Source organism: Penicillium taxi, assembly GCF_028828555.1.
Source record: "Penicillium taxi strain IBT 34144 chromosome Unknown utg000003l_segment0_segment0, whole genome shotgun sequence".
Lineage (NCBI taxonomy): Eukaryota > Fungi > Ascomycota > Eurotiomycetes > Eurotiales > Aspergillaceae > Penicillium > Penicillium taxi.
This window is the reverse complement of record NW_026643205.1, coordinates 3256291-3272510: the sequence shown is the minus strand read 5'-3', so window position 1 is coordinate 3272510 and position 16220 is coordinate 3256291. Positions and strand designations below refer to the sequence as shown.

Sequence of the window (16220 nt, the reverse complement as noted above, 5' to 3'; positions counted from 1 at the left end):
TAATAGTTGTCGCGTAATTCCCGGCACAACACCAATCAAACTTAGTTTTCACATAGTTTATACAGTTAACTCAGTTCTCAAAAGAGCATTCAATCGATAACAAATCCCAAAGTCCTAGTCCCAGTCCAGAACAAAGCGTAATCGTCAAGTCATAAAATTCACCTCCAAAGTTCCTCAAAAAATGGTGCTACTGCGCTTTTTATTACGGCGCAGACTGAGTTTTTTCCGTAGCTGAGTGAACGGGTTTGTGATAGGACGATTGTAGAATGGATCTTTCTTGAAGTCCTCGTCGGTGAATTTCTAAATATCAGTTAGTAATCTATGTGACGGCGATAATCGGAAGCGGAAATGAACATACCAGGCCAGGGAAACGCATAAAATTGCCATGCTCATTCATCATGTTCGAACCCTCTTCATAGTCATAAGTCTGACCATTCGGGTCGGTAGTTCCTGGAGGGAAGAACGCAGTGCCATCGAGTGGACGATGGCTGTTCAGTGAATCAATGATCTTGTCGCGGGGAGTTGCACGAAGAGCCTCTGCATTTGACTCTTTGACTGCCTCGAGCGGGCTGAATCTACTGAGGTGGTTGCGCTCCGGGCAGACAGCATCGTATGGACCCTCATGGTGGTACGAGTAGATGGAGACATCGTCCAGTCGGTCAATAATGTCAGGGTTTACGAGCAGTGAGTTGCGGTTGTAGGTGCGATGTGAAGAGCGCCTATGGGGCGCCGAGTCCCGTTTACGCCGTGGCCGCGGCTCCACGGGTTGGTGTTCAAGATCGGTCCAAAAAACGGACGAAGCGGCTAGAGATGGCTCATATTCTGCATGTGTAATGGATGAGCGGTGGTCTAGTCCTGGTGTCATGAACTTTAAGTATGGGTTGTTGCTGCCGATCACACTGGTGCTTTTGCTGGCACGGTGGTAGTTGTGTGGGTGGTGCGGATGATGGCGGGAGGCCATAGATATGCACTCAACTTCGGACATTCTGAAAAGTCAACGGGTTGCGGTAAGCAATAAAGCTAGATCTGAAAAGATATTTCAGATGAGGGGTTCAAAGATGGAACTCCCAGGTAAGGGATAATTCTGATCACGCGGTGATGTATACAAGATACGAAAGTATAAGGTCACTCGTATACTCGTATAATACACGTGGGTCCAGGAATGTAGCGTGGCGTATACAGAATAGCTGTAGAATATTTGGAAAAGAGTTGAAGGAGAAAGGAATTGAGGAAAGAAAAGTATGGAGGGAAACAGTTATATGGCAACTGCCAGTGACGTGAGTGACTTTTGACTAATACTAAAGTGGACTATTCCACGACTAGTTTAGAGATACTAAACACTAGTTTGAACACTAGAAAGTTCGGCGGACCGTACTTGACACTATTGGTTGTGGGGATTTGCCTGATGAGGTTTAGTACTGAAATCTGGACCCTGTGGATCAGTATAATCTTGCATGACGAGGAACCATGTGATATTATGCTGATGAAGGTATTAGGCTTTCTATGTAACTGATTATATCATTCGGGTAGCAGTACCTATTTAGCAGTTGCGGCCTCACAGTTAATCCAGGCCCAATCGCTGACTAAGTTGCATCCGAGTCTTCCACGATGACGAAGACTATTTCCAGATGATTCATACATACTGAATTACAGTTTATACTTGAATTACTTAGTAGTAGTTTAAATGTAATGGTCGTTCACTTAGAATTAAGCCAAGTTAGCGCTAATCTTTAAAGATCCTTCCAAGGCTCGTCAACATGGTACTAGGGTATAGAGTCTAGACCATCCAGGGTAGGTGCCTTGCTTAAAGTTGCGGAATGTATGTATGTAATACAGGTGTATACAGGAAGAGGCTGCCGGCCGGTCCGAGATGGGGCTCAAGGGGGCTCCAAGGAACGAAAGGCTGAATCAAAGCTTCCACCAACTGGCTGCACGCTGTACGCATCCTACACACCAGGACAGATGTTAACAGTATTCCAGACAAGGGACTACATTAAATCACATAATACATCAATTCCAACATTCATGACTTCGGCTCATCTGAAGATAGTCGAGATTCGCATGTATGAAAATCGGATATAACGGAATGCCCGGGAATGTGGCACGAGGTAGGGAGCTCGGAACTCCACTATTAAACGGACTCAGTTCCCTTTCCATTTGACCCGGTCAGACAAGCTATCCGGATTAAGCGGTATAGGTTCGTGATAGGTTGGTGGAGTGCAGCACGGTCTAGATATAAATGTGAAAGAGACCAAAGGAATGAACCTTGGAATTGATGAAACTAATATGGAGTCTGAAGTTCTGTTACTGTGTATCATGATTCATGCATGAAGATCTAGATCTGCATATCCATAACATTGGACCCTCGTGCTACTACTGATTTACAAACTTTATATAGAAGTATTTCAAGGTTATTATACGTGAGTCCGTAGTATTAAATTCAAGCAATTATTAGTTATTTTCTGAGAATGAAAAACAAAATCTCAGTTGAGATGTTTCTTGAATAGTGAAATTCGGGTGAAAATCAATATCATGTATCAAAAATGCTAACCCAACTTCCCTGATGCTACCTAGGTATGTTTATGTTGATAGAACTCACATAACGATACCTCTAAGGCCATTCCAAGGTTAGATATACCTGTTGAATTCCGTCTTTCTTAGGACTAATGTACATAATGGGCCATGATATTAAACTGACTAATAGTTGTATTTCGAACAATGTCTAAAAGACATAACTATATTAAGCATTATTAGCGCACGAGAAACTCGCGCTACTAGGATTATCGTGGAGGGCTTTCCCAGACACCCAAAGACCGAGACCACACTATATATCAAAAATTAGCAAGGATCACTCATAAGAGAGAGAATGAACTTACAATAGCACAGGCCAAGGCAAAAATAAGTAGATTAATCACCGTAAGCACAATCTTCTTCCACGAAGAAAGATACAGGCCCCGATTCATAAACAGCCACAGAATAGCTGGGAAGCCAAAGGTGAACCAGCTAGCAAACAGTGCAGTCTGGTGATACGGGTTAGCTCGGTACCACCAAGTTCATGCAGAGAGACTTACAATCAAACTTAACAAATCACTGAACACGGGGATTGCGGACGAAATGATCCAGGCTAGCACCCACATACCCAAGGCAATGCCACCCCAGGAGCAGACAGCGATCCAGTCACGCTTGTGCATGCGGTCTGTGCCGCGGAAGATGCGGACGTAAACGTACTTGAAAGCGACATGGCCGTTGATCACGCCGGCAATAACGATCTACATCTGTTAGTTTTCAAATTCGGGCAAGAAAGGATTGTGAAAACGAACCGTAGGGAGAGCGATGCCATAGGCAATCTTGGCAACTATCGGCGAAGCGGAGCCCAAAGCCGGTGAGGTGACGCTATCACCTGCATAAACGTAGATGACTACCGAAGCAACGAGGTACAGGCATATATCGATGCCTTGGAGCAGACAAAGCGACTTGGTGAAGTCTTTCGGGTTCTTCAACTCAGCCATGAGACCAAAGAAAGCGCCGTGGCCACAGAATGCGAAGACGATGTTGCATACAGCTGTGAAACCGTGGTAGAGGTTTGTGTCGGCGACAGCCTTGACGCCGTCGCCGGGCTTTTCGATACCGACTGCAATCATGGTGATGAGCACAGCAGTGATAATGCTGCAGAATGCTGGATTGGGGGGTTTGTTTTAGCTCATGTCACTGATAGGGGCGGTAGATACATACAGACAATAGATAACCAGGACATCTTCTCTAGTGTCCGAGGAAGAGAACACACAAATGAAAGAACCATGCCGACGATACCGAACACTATGGAACATGTGCCGTGGTTGGTAATCGTGTTCATGGCCACGGTGAATGTCAAGAGATGACTCGACATGATGAAGATAAAGAAGAGGATCCAGCAGATGCCGACAAACTCGCGCCCAATCTTTCCTCCTACAACCTCACCTGCATCGGACATGGTTGTTATATGGGGGAATTTCAACTTCATCTGGCCCATGATGAAGCCGGTATATGAAGCAATCAGGCCAAGGGCAATTAAGACTATAATGGCACTATGAGATACCTAAGTTAGCGGGATTTCAATGATCTTATGAGATGATACATACGGCACAAGACCAAGACCTGCGATGGCAGCTGGGAGCGAGAGAACACCCAAAGACACAGTTTCAGCAACCATGACTGGTAATCGTTAGTATAGACTTTTTCAAAACCATGGAGCTGAGACATCACGTACGAAGTCCACATTGCCTATAGAGTTCATTAGCTAGGAGCCCCTCCAAGGTTGGAACCTTCGGAGTATACATACCACCATCTCAACACCTTATATTTAACCTCTGCAAACTCCTCATCGCCAAAAGCATCCTGCTTGTATTGAGGTACATCCAGCTTCTCGTCAATATCAAAATCCATATTCTTCTTTCGAGCGACATCCATCTGATTCTCAGCAGACATTGTTCAACGAACTATCAAATCGGTATACACAACTTTATACACCTTGAGAACCACGAACGTAGAACACCGAACCAGAATAAGAATCGAAATCAGCAGAAGGAATAGAACAAAACCCAAGAATAAAACACACGAATGAAGAATTTTAAAATAAAAATCAAAACGAACACCGACCCAACTCTCCTTCAATTTCTACATCGGAGAGCCAAAAGTGGATTATTAGTTCTCAATGAACGAATCACATCCCGACGACGTAATAGAAATGGGAAAAAGTGGTACCACGACAGAGACTGAACCTCTAAGAAAAACTTACGAGTAATAAGAAAGAAGAAGGAATGAAAGATTCTTCGCCGATGCCGGACTGCTTAATTGATTTTGTTTTTGCTTATACAGACAGGATTTGCTGGATGCGCGGGTATGGCTGATCTTGGCGGGTCTTTTCAGCCCTATGGACTTCTTCTATCAACTTGGAACTATTAGTACTAGTATTATCTAGTTAGATCCCTTTGATATGACGTGGACTTTGGTGCTAGAGCTAGAGCTAGAGCTGAGCTGAGCTGGTTTAACTAAGGGCTACCCTCTTGGTGAGGCCACAAAACTGCCATGGCCTTAGCGGAATACATACTCCCATTGATCATTCTTGGCCATCCCAACTATGAAAGCACCAACTCAGCCTAGATAGATAATCGTTCGCAAGATTTGTGACTTCCTTGTATTTCAAATGCTGGCAACAAAAGATCAAGTGCACGAACCAATCTACTACGAGGCAAAGCTCTCATTAAAAGATAATAGGCAGCCAGGTAATGCATAAGCAAGAACCAGCCCTATTCCATTAGGAATCAACCTAGCTATCGAGCCCGGTGGTATCAATCCCAACGCCACACAGCCCAACCCAGCCGACCCACCCCAAATCCAAATATGATACCCAAAACGCCGAAATGCTATCGTACAAATGATCTATACAAGGTAAATGCAAACAAAACAGAAATAGAAAGAAGATCAACTCAACTCTGGCTTTGTCGTTTCAGGCGGCGGCGTTGTCGCTGAGATGCCTTGATCGCTTCTTCTGTGAGAAGATCGGACGGTGGTGCAAATTCCTGTTCCTCTATTTCGGGAATGGGCTGTCCAAATGCTATGATGGGTTGACTGGGACTGTGAGATGTGCCGTTCATAACGACGACGGCAGTTGCGCGTTGATTCGGGTCTTTGAGGTAGGATGTGAATGGCTTGTCGTCTGGAGGTGAAGAGTTGATGGCCGTAGGAGAGACTGTGGGTAGTGGTGAAGGGCTTGCATCGTAGTTTCTCTTTTGGCGCTTGATAGAGCGTTTTTGGTCTGGGGTGATGTTGTCGTTATCAACGGGCTCGGACTTGGGCTTGCGCGTTGAAGACATGGATTTGGGTCGCCTGGTCGCCGAAGCGGTGCGCGCCTCCTGGTGTAGCTGGCGTGCTGCCAAAGCATCCACATCGCTGGGGTCAGGAGTCCCAATCCCAGACCCCGGTGTGCTTTTCTCGTCTTCGGGTCGCGCTCGCTTTCGAGAGGAGTGAGACTCGGCTTCAGCATCTTCAGCTGGCGGCTTCTCTCTAGCTAGCTTCCGACGTCTCTCCTCGTCCTTCCAAGCTTGAAACTTATTCACTACAGCGACTAGCTCCTGAATGAGAATCTTCCGTTTAGGCTCGTAAAGCTTCTTCTCGCTCTCATGGACGCCGGTGAGACCCATGATTCGTAGCCAGTCTTGTCCCCGCAGGTCATCCAAGAGCCGGTCAACTTTCTCTTTCTCATGCTGCGCACGGTCTCGCTCAATGTTGCGCAGTTGCTTCTCTTGCCGCTCGAATTTGCGATGTGCGCGGAAGTAGAGATCTTCGCCCAGTGGGTCCGCATTCCTAGATGAAGGCTTGGGAAGTGTGACAATCTGGCAGTTGTACAAATTCTTCAGCGGGTTTCCGAAAGGTTTTGAGTCTATCTTAGATGGAGGTGGGATTTTTTCCGAAAGGTCGTCCACCAACGTAAGGAGCGTGTTCGCTGCGAGAGTTTCTATTCCTTGTCCTTATCCATTTATTAGCTATGATATCAGAGTGGGAAAAAGCGCGCTTACCTGGCTTGGGATCATCAAGGCATATTATCTGCTCATAGTTGTAGAAGTACTGTGCCAGCTCGCTCTTGGTCTTGGAACCGCTATCTCCTGAGCGTAGTGATCGCCTCTCCGTAGATTGTCCTGCATGCTGATCGGGAATAGGCTCGGTCTTTGGCTTCTGATGCGACCGAGTCGCATCGGCCGGACGCGCTTCAGGAACCGCCAGCTCATTGCCCTCAGTCTTAATTTTCTTACCCGGATCCGTTTTCGGATCGGGGTCATTGTGTCGGGCACCAATATTCGTGATAGGAGATTTGCGTATGCTCTCCGAGCGACCAGCCTGAACAGAAGCTCCGGAACGCAACTTCGCAGCATCTTCAACAGGAGCCGGTGAGATGGTGTCCAATGGGTCCGGCGACTCGCATCCATCACGTAGGGAATCTGTCGCGGAAGCGATATCGGGAACCCCGCGAGGGGTTTGGCTGACACCATTACCATTTACAGAGGAATTCCCTGCTATTTTCAATTGACTAGGCGAAGCGACAGTGTCGATAGAGGCAGAAGAGGATCGATGATTGCGCCGGGTCGAAGTTCGCGGGCGCGTGGCCAGGGAAGGGTTGACGTGTCGGGCTTTACTGGTGTCGGTCGGGATGTCCTGGGTAGTGGTGTCTAGACAGTCGGAAGAACCCTTGCCGCGATGCGGAACATTCTCATTCGGTTTGTTGTGTTTTTTCAGCGACACCAGCCCGTTATCATCCGTGTGGAAGGTGGTCTGTCGCACGGGGCGGAGCGACCGTGACAGGAGGGCCATTACTCGACAAGGGGAGCAAGCTAGTCTCCTGTCATAATGTGATGGTTATAGCCGAGGCCTTCGAAGAATGTCTGAATATCTCTGAACAACTCTGAGAGTTATTGAATCTGAGGTTTCTGGTGAAGTCGTCGTCGTTGTCGGGTGTGGTTGAAGTAATACAGGGAGGAGGTTCTTGGCAGCAACAACCATAAATTTGTATAGCGCTGGATGCCGGCCAGGACTTCTAAAATCAAAACGCCGAGGATTGAAATATTACAAAAGATAGATGGCAAGATCATGGATAACAATTGGCCTACATCTTTCGTGCAGGGGATTATAACACAGATCAAGGCGCCTCGAGTACCAGCTTACATTTTACGATTAGTATGTGATCATTTCCAACTTTGGATGCTTAGCGGGCTTAAATAGGGAGCTGTGAGCCCTATATATGAATAAGCAAGGTCCGATAGAATGAAATTAATTCTGTTGGAGCTATAAACTGAGACTTCACCACAATAATGTCGATCAAGAATAGCTAACTACAAGTTAACATTCAAGATAGTATAACACAGAAGAAACATGCTTAAACTGTGTCAAAGGAGGATGAAAATTATGTGAGAAAGAACCTTGAATGGATTAAGTGAACTTCTTTCACCTCTGTGTCGAATCAAAGCGACTTGTATGTCATGTGGAATGAATACATATGTACTCGGTTATATATCTTTTCTCCCAAGACTGTTCTGAGTTCTCTCATACTTATGATACTTCTGAGCTTCTTCTTGAGCCACTACTGCATTTGAACATAGTATGGATATTCAAATGTTTACATTCGAGCCTTCCACTATAGACAAGATGCCCCGTTAGGCAACCATATATCACATGACATCATAGCCCCCAAATGCACTAGACTATTTAAGTAAGTAGTGACTACCCAACACAAACTGCAAAGCTCCAGGTCCAACTTATCTGACAGTAATCATCACATACTTAAGCCCTAGATCCATCATCTTGAATCCCGATGAGTCTAAACGGATTAAGCCCAGAAATATGGGTTCTCATCTTCCAGTCCGTAAGTGTAACGTTCCATTCCATTAGCTCCTGATCCTGACCTTATTATCTCAGTTGCTTAATCGGGAAGATCTCGCAAATGTGTGCCGTGTATCTAGAGCATTTGATGCTCTCGCTATGCCGGTGTTGTACCGATCAGTCATTTTTCGCACGCCAAGTGTCATCAATCGTAGGCGCACGTTTAGCAGTGACATCAGAGAGCAAGCGGATGTCCTTACATTTGCTCCGCTTGACCGACTTCTAGATGAAAGAAACGAGAGGTTGAGATTATTCGTTCGTGAAATCAATTTTGAGGATGGTTCTTGGCCAGATCAAGCACCCGAAGATCTGATTAATAGCCTCCTGAAGAAACTACCAAACCTGGAAAGCATTTAGTAAGATAACCCCCTTTCAAACATCCGAGATGCTGAGCTGACGACCTTTTCTCCAGCACTGACCTTGAGATCCCAACGATAGAGAGCTTTGTGCAAGTGATGCTCTCCCGCAAAAGAGTTCCAAGGCTTCATCTACGGGGTGAACAAGGCTTTACCCCCGTGATTACAAAGATGCCATTCGTAACAGAGATTTGCACTCATATAGACGCTACCGCAAGCAGGCATGGCGGCGAGGAATCGAGAAATCAAAAATTGGCTCTGCATGAGCTGTTCAAAGCTTACCCAAATCTCGAAAGCTTATCACTCAAGATCAACTACCTTAGGGGAGGCTGTTTGATAGGTGGTATTCCGACTACAAGGATCTCACCACTTACATTGTCTGAAAACGAGACTTTTCCGCCTTTGAGAAGTCTAACAATAAGCGGCTACCGATTCAAAGAGAGCGAGGCCTCTGTCTGGAAAAAGAAGTTCCCCTGGGATCAGCTGCAATCACTGAGTGTAGGGCCTCAGAATGCCTTACTGTTCCCTGACATTGCGACTGGATTCGTGCATAACTTGAAGAAGTTCGAATTGAAAAGCTACGGACGAGTTGTTGAGAGGGTTGGAGAGTCGATGGATGCTCTAGACGCATTCTTGTCATCGTTCTGCAGTTTGGAAATTCTTATTACCAAAGGGTTCGTCCCTTCAGTGGATGCTGTGGCTCACCATCCTGATTTAAAAATCCTTTGTCTCCATGAAATTGAGACCCCTGGCAAGGAGAGAAAGAATTTGGAAGCAAAAGAAATTGAATACCTGGATCGGAATTGTCCGAAACTGACGGATTTGGAAATTGATATCAACCCTGAAGGCGCATGGGTAAGTTCTGTTAACTTTTCTAACGAGAATTCTTCCCTCGCTTTCATTCTTCCCTTTCCCCAATATGTCCGGTATTACTCTGTAAACAAAACTAGGAAATATTCAGCGTTGGGCACATGATAGATACCGATGGCGAGCTGAACTTTGAGGCTGACTTGCATGAATCTAGCCCAACAACACCATCAATGCCTTGTCCAAAGGTTTCAGAAATCTACGCCGACTTTCCATCCATGTTGGACTAGGAATTGCCAAGCTCGAGGACCTCGAAGATTTTGAAATGAAAGACGCCTTTATCAAGAGTTTCCAGTCGGTATTGACCGAATCAACAGCGCAAGACTTTGCCAAAAGCCTCTTTGATCGCAGGGGTCCCTCGTTATTGCAAGTTATATCACTGAAAACGGGCGAAAAGCTGCGCTGGTTTCCGCAGTGGCATCCCCATTACGCCAGGGCTGAAAGTAGTTGCGCCAGGACATTTGAAGCTTATGCTCCGCTGGAAGGTACCGATGAGCCGCGCCTCGAAGGGGGTGAAATTCATGTTGCTCGCTGGCAAAGAATACATTCTACACCGACAATGACGACTGAAGCGCCGCTCAGCCGTTCTCCCCGTATTTTTCCATGAACATGTTTGCATTGACCGAATTGTCATAATTAACAGAAATACATCCAGACGACTGGACTAAGAGGGTTCGTTGAATACTCAATCTCTTAAACCAAAGAAAGGACTGAAAACCGCCATGATTGAACAGTGTTTCATTTTGAACTTGGATAGCATATTGTAATACGACTGATTAGTACTCATGATTTGCAACGTGGCATTCATGCAATTCATAAATCATAATTTATTCCTCTTCCCCATGAACGTGGGGGGGTCCGAGTTATCTGCGGGGAAATTACCCCAGCAACTTCAATACAGATAAAAATAAATTAAAATTCCAATACTAAAATAGCTTGAGTTGAAGCTCTGTTTACAGAGCTTTTAACACAGCCAATTTATGATAAATAACTATGAGACTCATACAATAGAAAGAAAATACCTAAACAACTAAGCCTCTCCACACACATCTCCACACCTCCACGCAAGTCATGGGTTCTGGAGATGGCTAATCAGAGTGGGGGGTACGTGGGGGTCGAAGTAGATTATTTAGTTGACCCATCGCCCGGATTCAAAGATTCCTAAGATCCTTCTCTTCTGTCTGAACGTCTTCGAACTTCCCCTATTTCATAATGACCAAGCGAAACCCACTCACTAAAGGTGTGTATGTGCCTACAGTGGCGTTCTTCCTGCCAGATGAGGAGGTGGATATTGCTACTGTAGAGAAACATGCTACGTATCTGGCCAAAAGTGGTGTCACCGGTCTAGTAACCCAGGGCAGCAATGGTGAAGCAGTGCATCTGGACTACGAGGAGCGAAAGGCCATCACTGCTGCTACTCGTCGTGCTTTGGACGCCGCTGGATACATGTCAAGGCCCGTGATAGCAGGCTGTGGAGCAGCGTCGACACGCGAGACCATCAAGCTCTGCAAGGACGCCGGCGTATCAGGCGCCGACGCAGTACTAGTTCTGCCACCCAGTTACTATAAGGCTCTCGTGGACAGTGAAGCTCTTCATGCACACTTCCAAGCTGTGGCCGACGCCTCACCAATTCCAGTCCTCATCTACAATTTCCCCGGTGCCTCATCTGGTCTTGATCTCTCCTCAGACGACATCATAGCCATGTCGCAGCATCCCAACATTATCGGCTGCAAGCTAACATGCGGCAACACCGGCAAATTGGCTCGCGTCGCTGCAGGGACCAAACCTGAGTTCCTGACTTTTGGCGGGTCAGCCGACTTCACTCTCCAAACTCTGGTTGCAGGTGGCGACGGAATCATCGGCGGCACCGCCAACCTGATTCCTAGATCTTGCGTCCACTTGGTGGATCTCTACAGCAAGGGCAAGCTGGAGGAAGCGCAGAAGGTACAGGCTGTTGTCGCGCGGGCAGACTGGGCTGCTATCCGTGGTGGATTCATCGCTGTTAAATCTGGCTTGCAGTCATACCGTGGATACGGTGGATTGCCCCGGCGCCCGTGTGTCGTGCCATCTGCAAGGGCTGCAACGGCCATTCATGATGAGTTCAGAGAAGGAATGGACTTGGAGAAAGAGTTGGAAAAAGCATGATAATGAGTTGAATACGACGATTCATAGGCTCTCGTAGATTGCTTATCTTAAATAAGACGATCACACTTTGATGTTGCGACTGTTACGAACTGTAGTATGATTAAAGTCCTAAATAGGTAAAGTATAGCCCCGCGATAGATTAGTTCACATATGATAAGGATTATAGCTAGTACTATTCAGATGTCACTGTTTCATTGCCTTGCTGCGCCCGAGAAGTACTCGTATCAGTCTTAGTTCTAAAGTTAACCTTGAAGTATGTTCTCAATATACTTCAGTCTTTCATCCTAAGTACTTCCCTGATGCAGGATGCAGATGCTGTCTTTGTTGATAAGACTTTCACTTAAAATCGAATGTAACCTCCAAGACTTTATATTAATTGGATATTTGGCCCCATAAATGGAAATTTGTTTGTTTATCTTGAACGCCGAGCCCTTATTACATACCAGGGGGATCGGCATGTTTCTCGAGGAATAAATAAACCTCGACATGTCCCTTTCACATCCACTTTGTTTGCTTTTTCTCACAACTCCAGCGACCCTCACGATGAAGTTTGCCTCGGTCCTTGTCCTCGGGGCATTGGGCCTAACAGTTTCCGCTGTTCAGGTGAACCCCCTCCCCGCTCCCCGCGCCATTTCGTGGGGTTCGTCCGGCCCAATAGCCGTCATCAATCCTTCCCTCAAGTCCACCGACAGCCACAAACACCCTATCATTAGCGATGCCTGGGAACGTACCTGGCACACTATTGACACCCTCAAATGGGTTCCCGCCGCCGTGGAGTCCCCAATCCCTGTCTATGAGCCCTTCCCGACTGGTATAGGCAAGACAAAGCGTGTCGCGACCAAGGCGATCCAGACAATCCAGGTCTCAGTTGTCGACGCAAATGCCGACCTTCAGCACAAGGTCAACGAGTCGTACACACTGGAGGTCACGGATACTGCTGGCAGCGTGAAGATCCACGCGCAGACCATCTGGGGCGCGTTGCACGCGTTCACCACTCTGCAACAGATCATCATCTCCGATGGAAAAGGGGGCCTGATAATCGAGCAGCCTGTTAAGATCACCGATGCGCCTCTATACCCGTACCGTGGCATCATGGTTGACACTGGCCGAAACTTCATTACCGTGCCCAAGATCCTGGAGCAGATCGATGGCATGGCATTGTCGAAGCTCAACGTTCTCCACTGGCATTTGGACGATGCGCAGTCGTGGCCCGTACAGATGCACACCTACCCTGAGATGACCAAAGATGCCTATTCACCCCGGGAGATTTTCACAGAGTCAGACATTCGTCGCGTGATCGACTACGCGCGCGCTCGCGGTGTCCGTGTCATTCCCGAGGTAGATATGCCTGGCCACTCGGCTTCCGGATGGCAGCAAGTTGACCCAGATATTGTGGCCTGCACTAACTCGTGGTGGTCGAACGATGTGTGGGAGTATCATACCGCCGTCGAGCCCAATCCAGGCCAGCTGGATATCATCTACAACAAGACCTACGAGGTCGTGGAGAATGTGTACACTGAGCTCTCGGGCATGTTCCAGGACCACTGGTTCCATGTCGGCGCCGATGAAATTCAAGCTGGCTGCTACAACTTCAGCACCCATGTCACTGCTTGGTTTGCCGAGGATCCCTCGCGCACTTACAATGATCTCGCTCAGTACTGGGTCGACCACGCCGTGCCCATCTTCCGTAGCGCTGGCCCGCACCGCCGCCTAATGATGTGGGAGGATATTTACCTGTCAGCCGATTCTGCGCACACCGTCCCCAAGGATATTGTCCTGCAAACATGGAACAATGGTCTGACCAACATCAAGAACCTCACAGCCAGCGGCTACGATATTGTCGTCTCGTCCTCCGACTTCCTATACCTAGACTGCGGCCATGGCGGCTTCGTCACAAACGACCCCCGCTACGACGTAATGTCCAACCCAGACGGCAGCACCAACTTCAACTACGGCGGCATCGGCGGTTCCTGGTGCGCCCCCTACAAGACCTGGCAGCGAATCTACGATTACGACTTCACCACAAACCTGACAGCCCAGGAGGCGAAGCACGTCCTAGGCGCAGAGGCTCCTCTCTGGTCTGAACAGGTCGATGATGTGACCGTGTCAAGTGAATTTTGGCCTCGCGCTGCTGCCCTCGGTGAGCTTGTGTGGTCTGGTAACCGGGATGCTTCGGGCCAAAAGCGGACCACCTCGCTCACTCAGCGTCTACTTAATTTCCGTGAATACCTTGTGGCTAACGGTGTTATGGCTGGTGCTCTCGTACCCAAGTATTGTCTGAAGAATCCGCATGCGTGCGATCTTTACTACAACCAGACTGCTATCTCGCCTTAAGCTCTCATTTTCAGTGTAAGATTGGTTCATTACTATGCAGTTGATTTCGAATTTTATTGCTAGGTAGCCTTTTTTATTACTCCATGTACATACCTCCCAAGTATCCAGAGTCACAAGTAATTCCTAGTTCCCAGGGTACAGTTTCAGTCATCTCTTCTCCGATTCCAAGGTTCCCTCTGCTCAGTTTATCCTAATACTAATCAATAATAATATCTCCATCTGATCTCATTTCCAAATCCATCTCGATCCCAGTGACACTCCCAATCGAGTGATGTATCGCCAAATGTCACGCGAACAAGCACGTCCCCCACGTTTCAGAATCGGTCCAGCCCAGTTCTGTTTCCACGAGCGTTGTGCAACCTGATGCAGGATACAGTATTTCATCTACGAGTCACGAAAGGATATTACGATTGTGGCACAGGTGTAAGATTGATACGGTTTCTGAGTCAGGGTTTTCCTGGCAGAGAAAGTCCTGAGGATATCCTTAGGAGTATAATCCATGGAATGAATATTGAATGACCAAAAGGATGGTATATTATCTTATCTTGTCAATATCATCAACTGGAAGGTTCTACAGTCCCTGAATTATATCTACCACAACATGGCAAAACCTTGGAAAGTTAAGTTAAACCCATTCCTAAATATGACCTTGGTAGCACATATGCAGGCAATTCACAACAATCGGGTATCACTTAAAATCTATCCGGCCGATCTCTCATATTACGAAATACCATGTGGAAGCAGAAGCATGGTGTTTCTGCGTTACCCCAGCTGCTAGTACTGATTTGGCTTTTAATTTACGACTAGTTATTGGAAAAATCTGGATGTCATGTTTCTGTTCTTTGTCGAAACTTGTTTTGTATCCATGGTCATTGGTATAACCATCGCGTTTCATGATCACGGGCTTGGATACACATTGAAGAGTTCGGGCATGTTTCAAGTTTCGATGTCTTTGGTCGTGACCTCGGATTGAACGGGCATATCCAATATCCAATGAGTGGACGATACTTGTGTTTCAAAGTCCTGATTAAAGAACAAACAGAAATATTGATACAGCCCAGGTATGTTGCCCATGTGGTGAGAAAGAAGGTGCTTCTAAGGTTCGGATCCATGTCAAATTAGCATTAGAAATTAGCCCCAGGGCTTCATAACTGAGTAGGTACATACCTAGGTAGACAATTCCTCCGGACTCTTGAGGCTAAAAATATGAAGCCCATAGATTTTGGAATCACAAACCTTGGAAGAGAATAGATATACAAGTTCATGTGAAACAATATGTTAGTATATGATAGATGCTAGCTTAGGTAGGTACATACAGTCCATGATGGATGTATACCTAGGAATAAACGTGGCCTCCAGGGCTGTAGGGCTATCTGAATTACAATTGTTTACCTAGGTAGTTCATGTGTATCCTAGGACTGAAGAGGTTGTAGGCCGAGTAGAAACTTTGGAATCTTGTACAACAGGAACAACCTTCAGGGTCAGGAAAAGTCCCTCTATTTGTCGAAATGAAAACTTCAAATACGTCTACGGGTACCTATGCATACCTATGTAGTCCATGCTGAGATCTCTGGGCTGCTTACTCGAATGTAACAGTAACCCCAGACTTACTCATTACATATCCGTATACGCACAGTAATGAATCTGACATTGGAAATGGGACATACGATACAAGGAAAGCCCTGTTGTAGATAAGGTAAAGGCTGCTGACTGCAGAAAGCCGTTGATGCCAAGGTCATCAATTGACCACGACGAGACCCGACAATGTGGAATACATAGACCAGGGACGAAAAGTCAAAAATTTTGGGAAATGGTCGCGAGAAGCTGACATCGGTAGGGAGTACAGTCGATTGAATGGAGCACTGGTAAAGACAAAGTATCGTATATAGGTACATTTTGAGGCCTCGCTAAAATTCTCATCTCCCCACTATATTACCTTGGATGGGCGCAAAGCAAAAACAAGGAAGCGATCAGACCTTGCATTAGGGATTACAGAACCTTAAAAGTGATAGACGAAGGGAAGAAAGGCCGATCCCACGATTCCCCCTTCGCTTGGCAACAAACACGGAACAATGAAAACTGAGAATTGGTCCTCTATACTCATACTGT

The 16220-nt window shown here is 46.7% G+C and overlaps 6 protein-coding genes across 6 annotated transcripts; 3 read left to right on the top strand and 3 right to left on the bottom strand.

Moving 5' to 3' along the window:
* Nucleotides 1-174: 174 nt before the first annotated feature.
* N7495_004650 (uncharacterized protein) lies at nucleotides 175-985 on the bottom strand (the record flags this gene model as incomplete). The annotated part of the gene is made up of 2 exons (XM_057207301.1): nucleotides 175-300; nucleotides 359-985. 2 exons carry the CDS (start codon nucleotides 983-985, stop codon nucleotides 175-177), a joined length of 753 nt encoding a protein of 250 aa, XP_057064981.1.
* Nucleotides 986-2740: 1755 nt separating this feature from the next.
* On the bottom strand, nucleotides 2741-4464 carry N7495_004649 (neutral amino acid permease; the record flags this gene model as incomplete). The annotated part of the gene is made up of 8 exons (XM_057207300.1): nucleotides 2741-2824; nucleotides 2877-3020; nucleotides 3072-3269; nucleotides 3321-3676; nucleotides 3733-4064; nucleotides 4119-4191; nucleotides 4247-4260; nucleotides 4319-4464. 8 exons carry the CDS (start codon nucleotides 4462-4464, stop codon nucleotides 2741-2743), a joined length of 1347 nt encoding a protein of 448 aa, XP_057064980.1.
* Nucleotides 4465-5465: 1001 nt separating this feature from the next.
* N7495_004648 (acetyltransferase SAS4-like domain-containing protein) lies at nucleotides 5466-7344 on the bottom strand (the record flags this gene model as incomplete). The annotated part of the gene is made up of 2 exons (XM_057207299.1): nucleotides 5466-6493; nucleotides 6555-7344. 2 exons carry the CDS (start codon nucleotides 7342-7344, stop codon nucleotides 5466-5468), a joined length of 1818 nt encoding a protein of 605 aa, XP_057064979.1.
* Nucleotides 7345-8341: 997 nt separating this feature from the next.
* On the top strand, nucleotides 8342-10195 carry N7495_004647 (uncharacterized protein; the record flags this gene model as incomplete). The annotated part of the gene is made up of 5 exons (XM_057207298.1): nucleotides 8342-8392; nucleotides 8446-8765; nucleotides 8822-9620; nucleotides 9790-9992; nucleotides 10048-10195. The coding sequence occupies 5 exons, from the start codon at nucleotides 8342-8344 to the stop codon at nucleotides 10193-10195; spliced, it is 1521 nt and encodes a 506-aa protein (XP_057064978.1).
* Nucleotides 10196-10844: 649 nt separating this feature from the next.
* N7495_004646 (dihydrodipicolinate synthase family protein) lies at nucleotides 10845-11777 on the top strand (the record flags this gene model as incomplete). Its single annotated transcript, XM_057207297.1, has 1 exon — nucleotides 10845-11777. One exon carries the CDS (start codon nucleotides 10845-10847, stop codon nucleotides 11775-11777), a length of 933 nt encoding a protein of 310 aa, XP_057064977.1.
* A 543-nt stretch (nucleotides 11778-12320) lies between these two features.
* On the top strand, nucleotides 12321-14111 carry N7495_004645 (beta-N-acetylhexosaminidase; the record flags this gene model as incomplete). Its single annotated transcript, XM_057207296.1, has 1 exon — nucleotides 12321-14111. One exon carries the CDS (start codon nucleotides 12321-12323, stop codon nucleotides 14109-14111), a length of 1791 nt encoding a protein of 596 aa, XP_057064976.1.
* Nucleotides 14112-16220: the final 2109 nt, after the last annotated feature.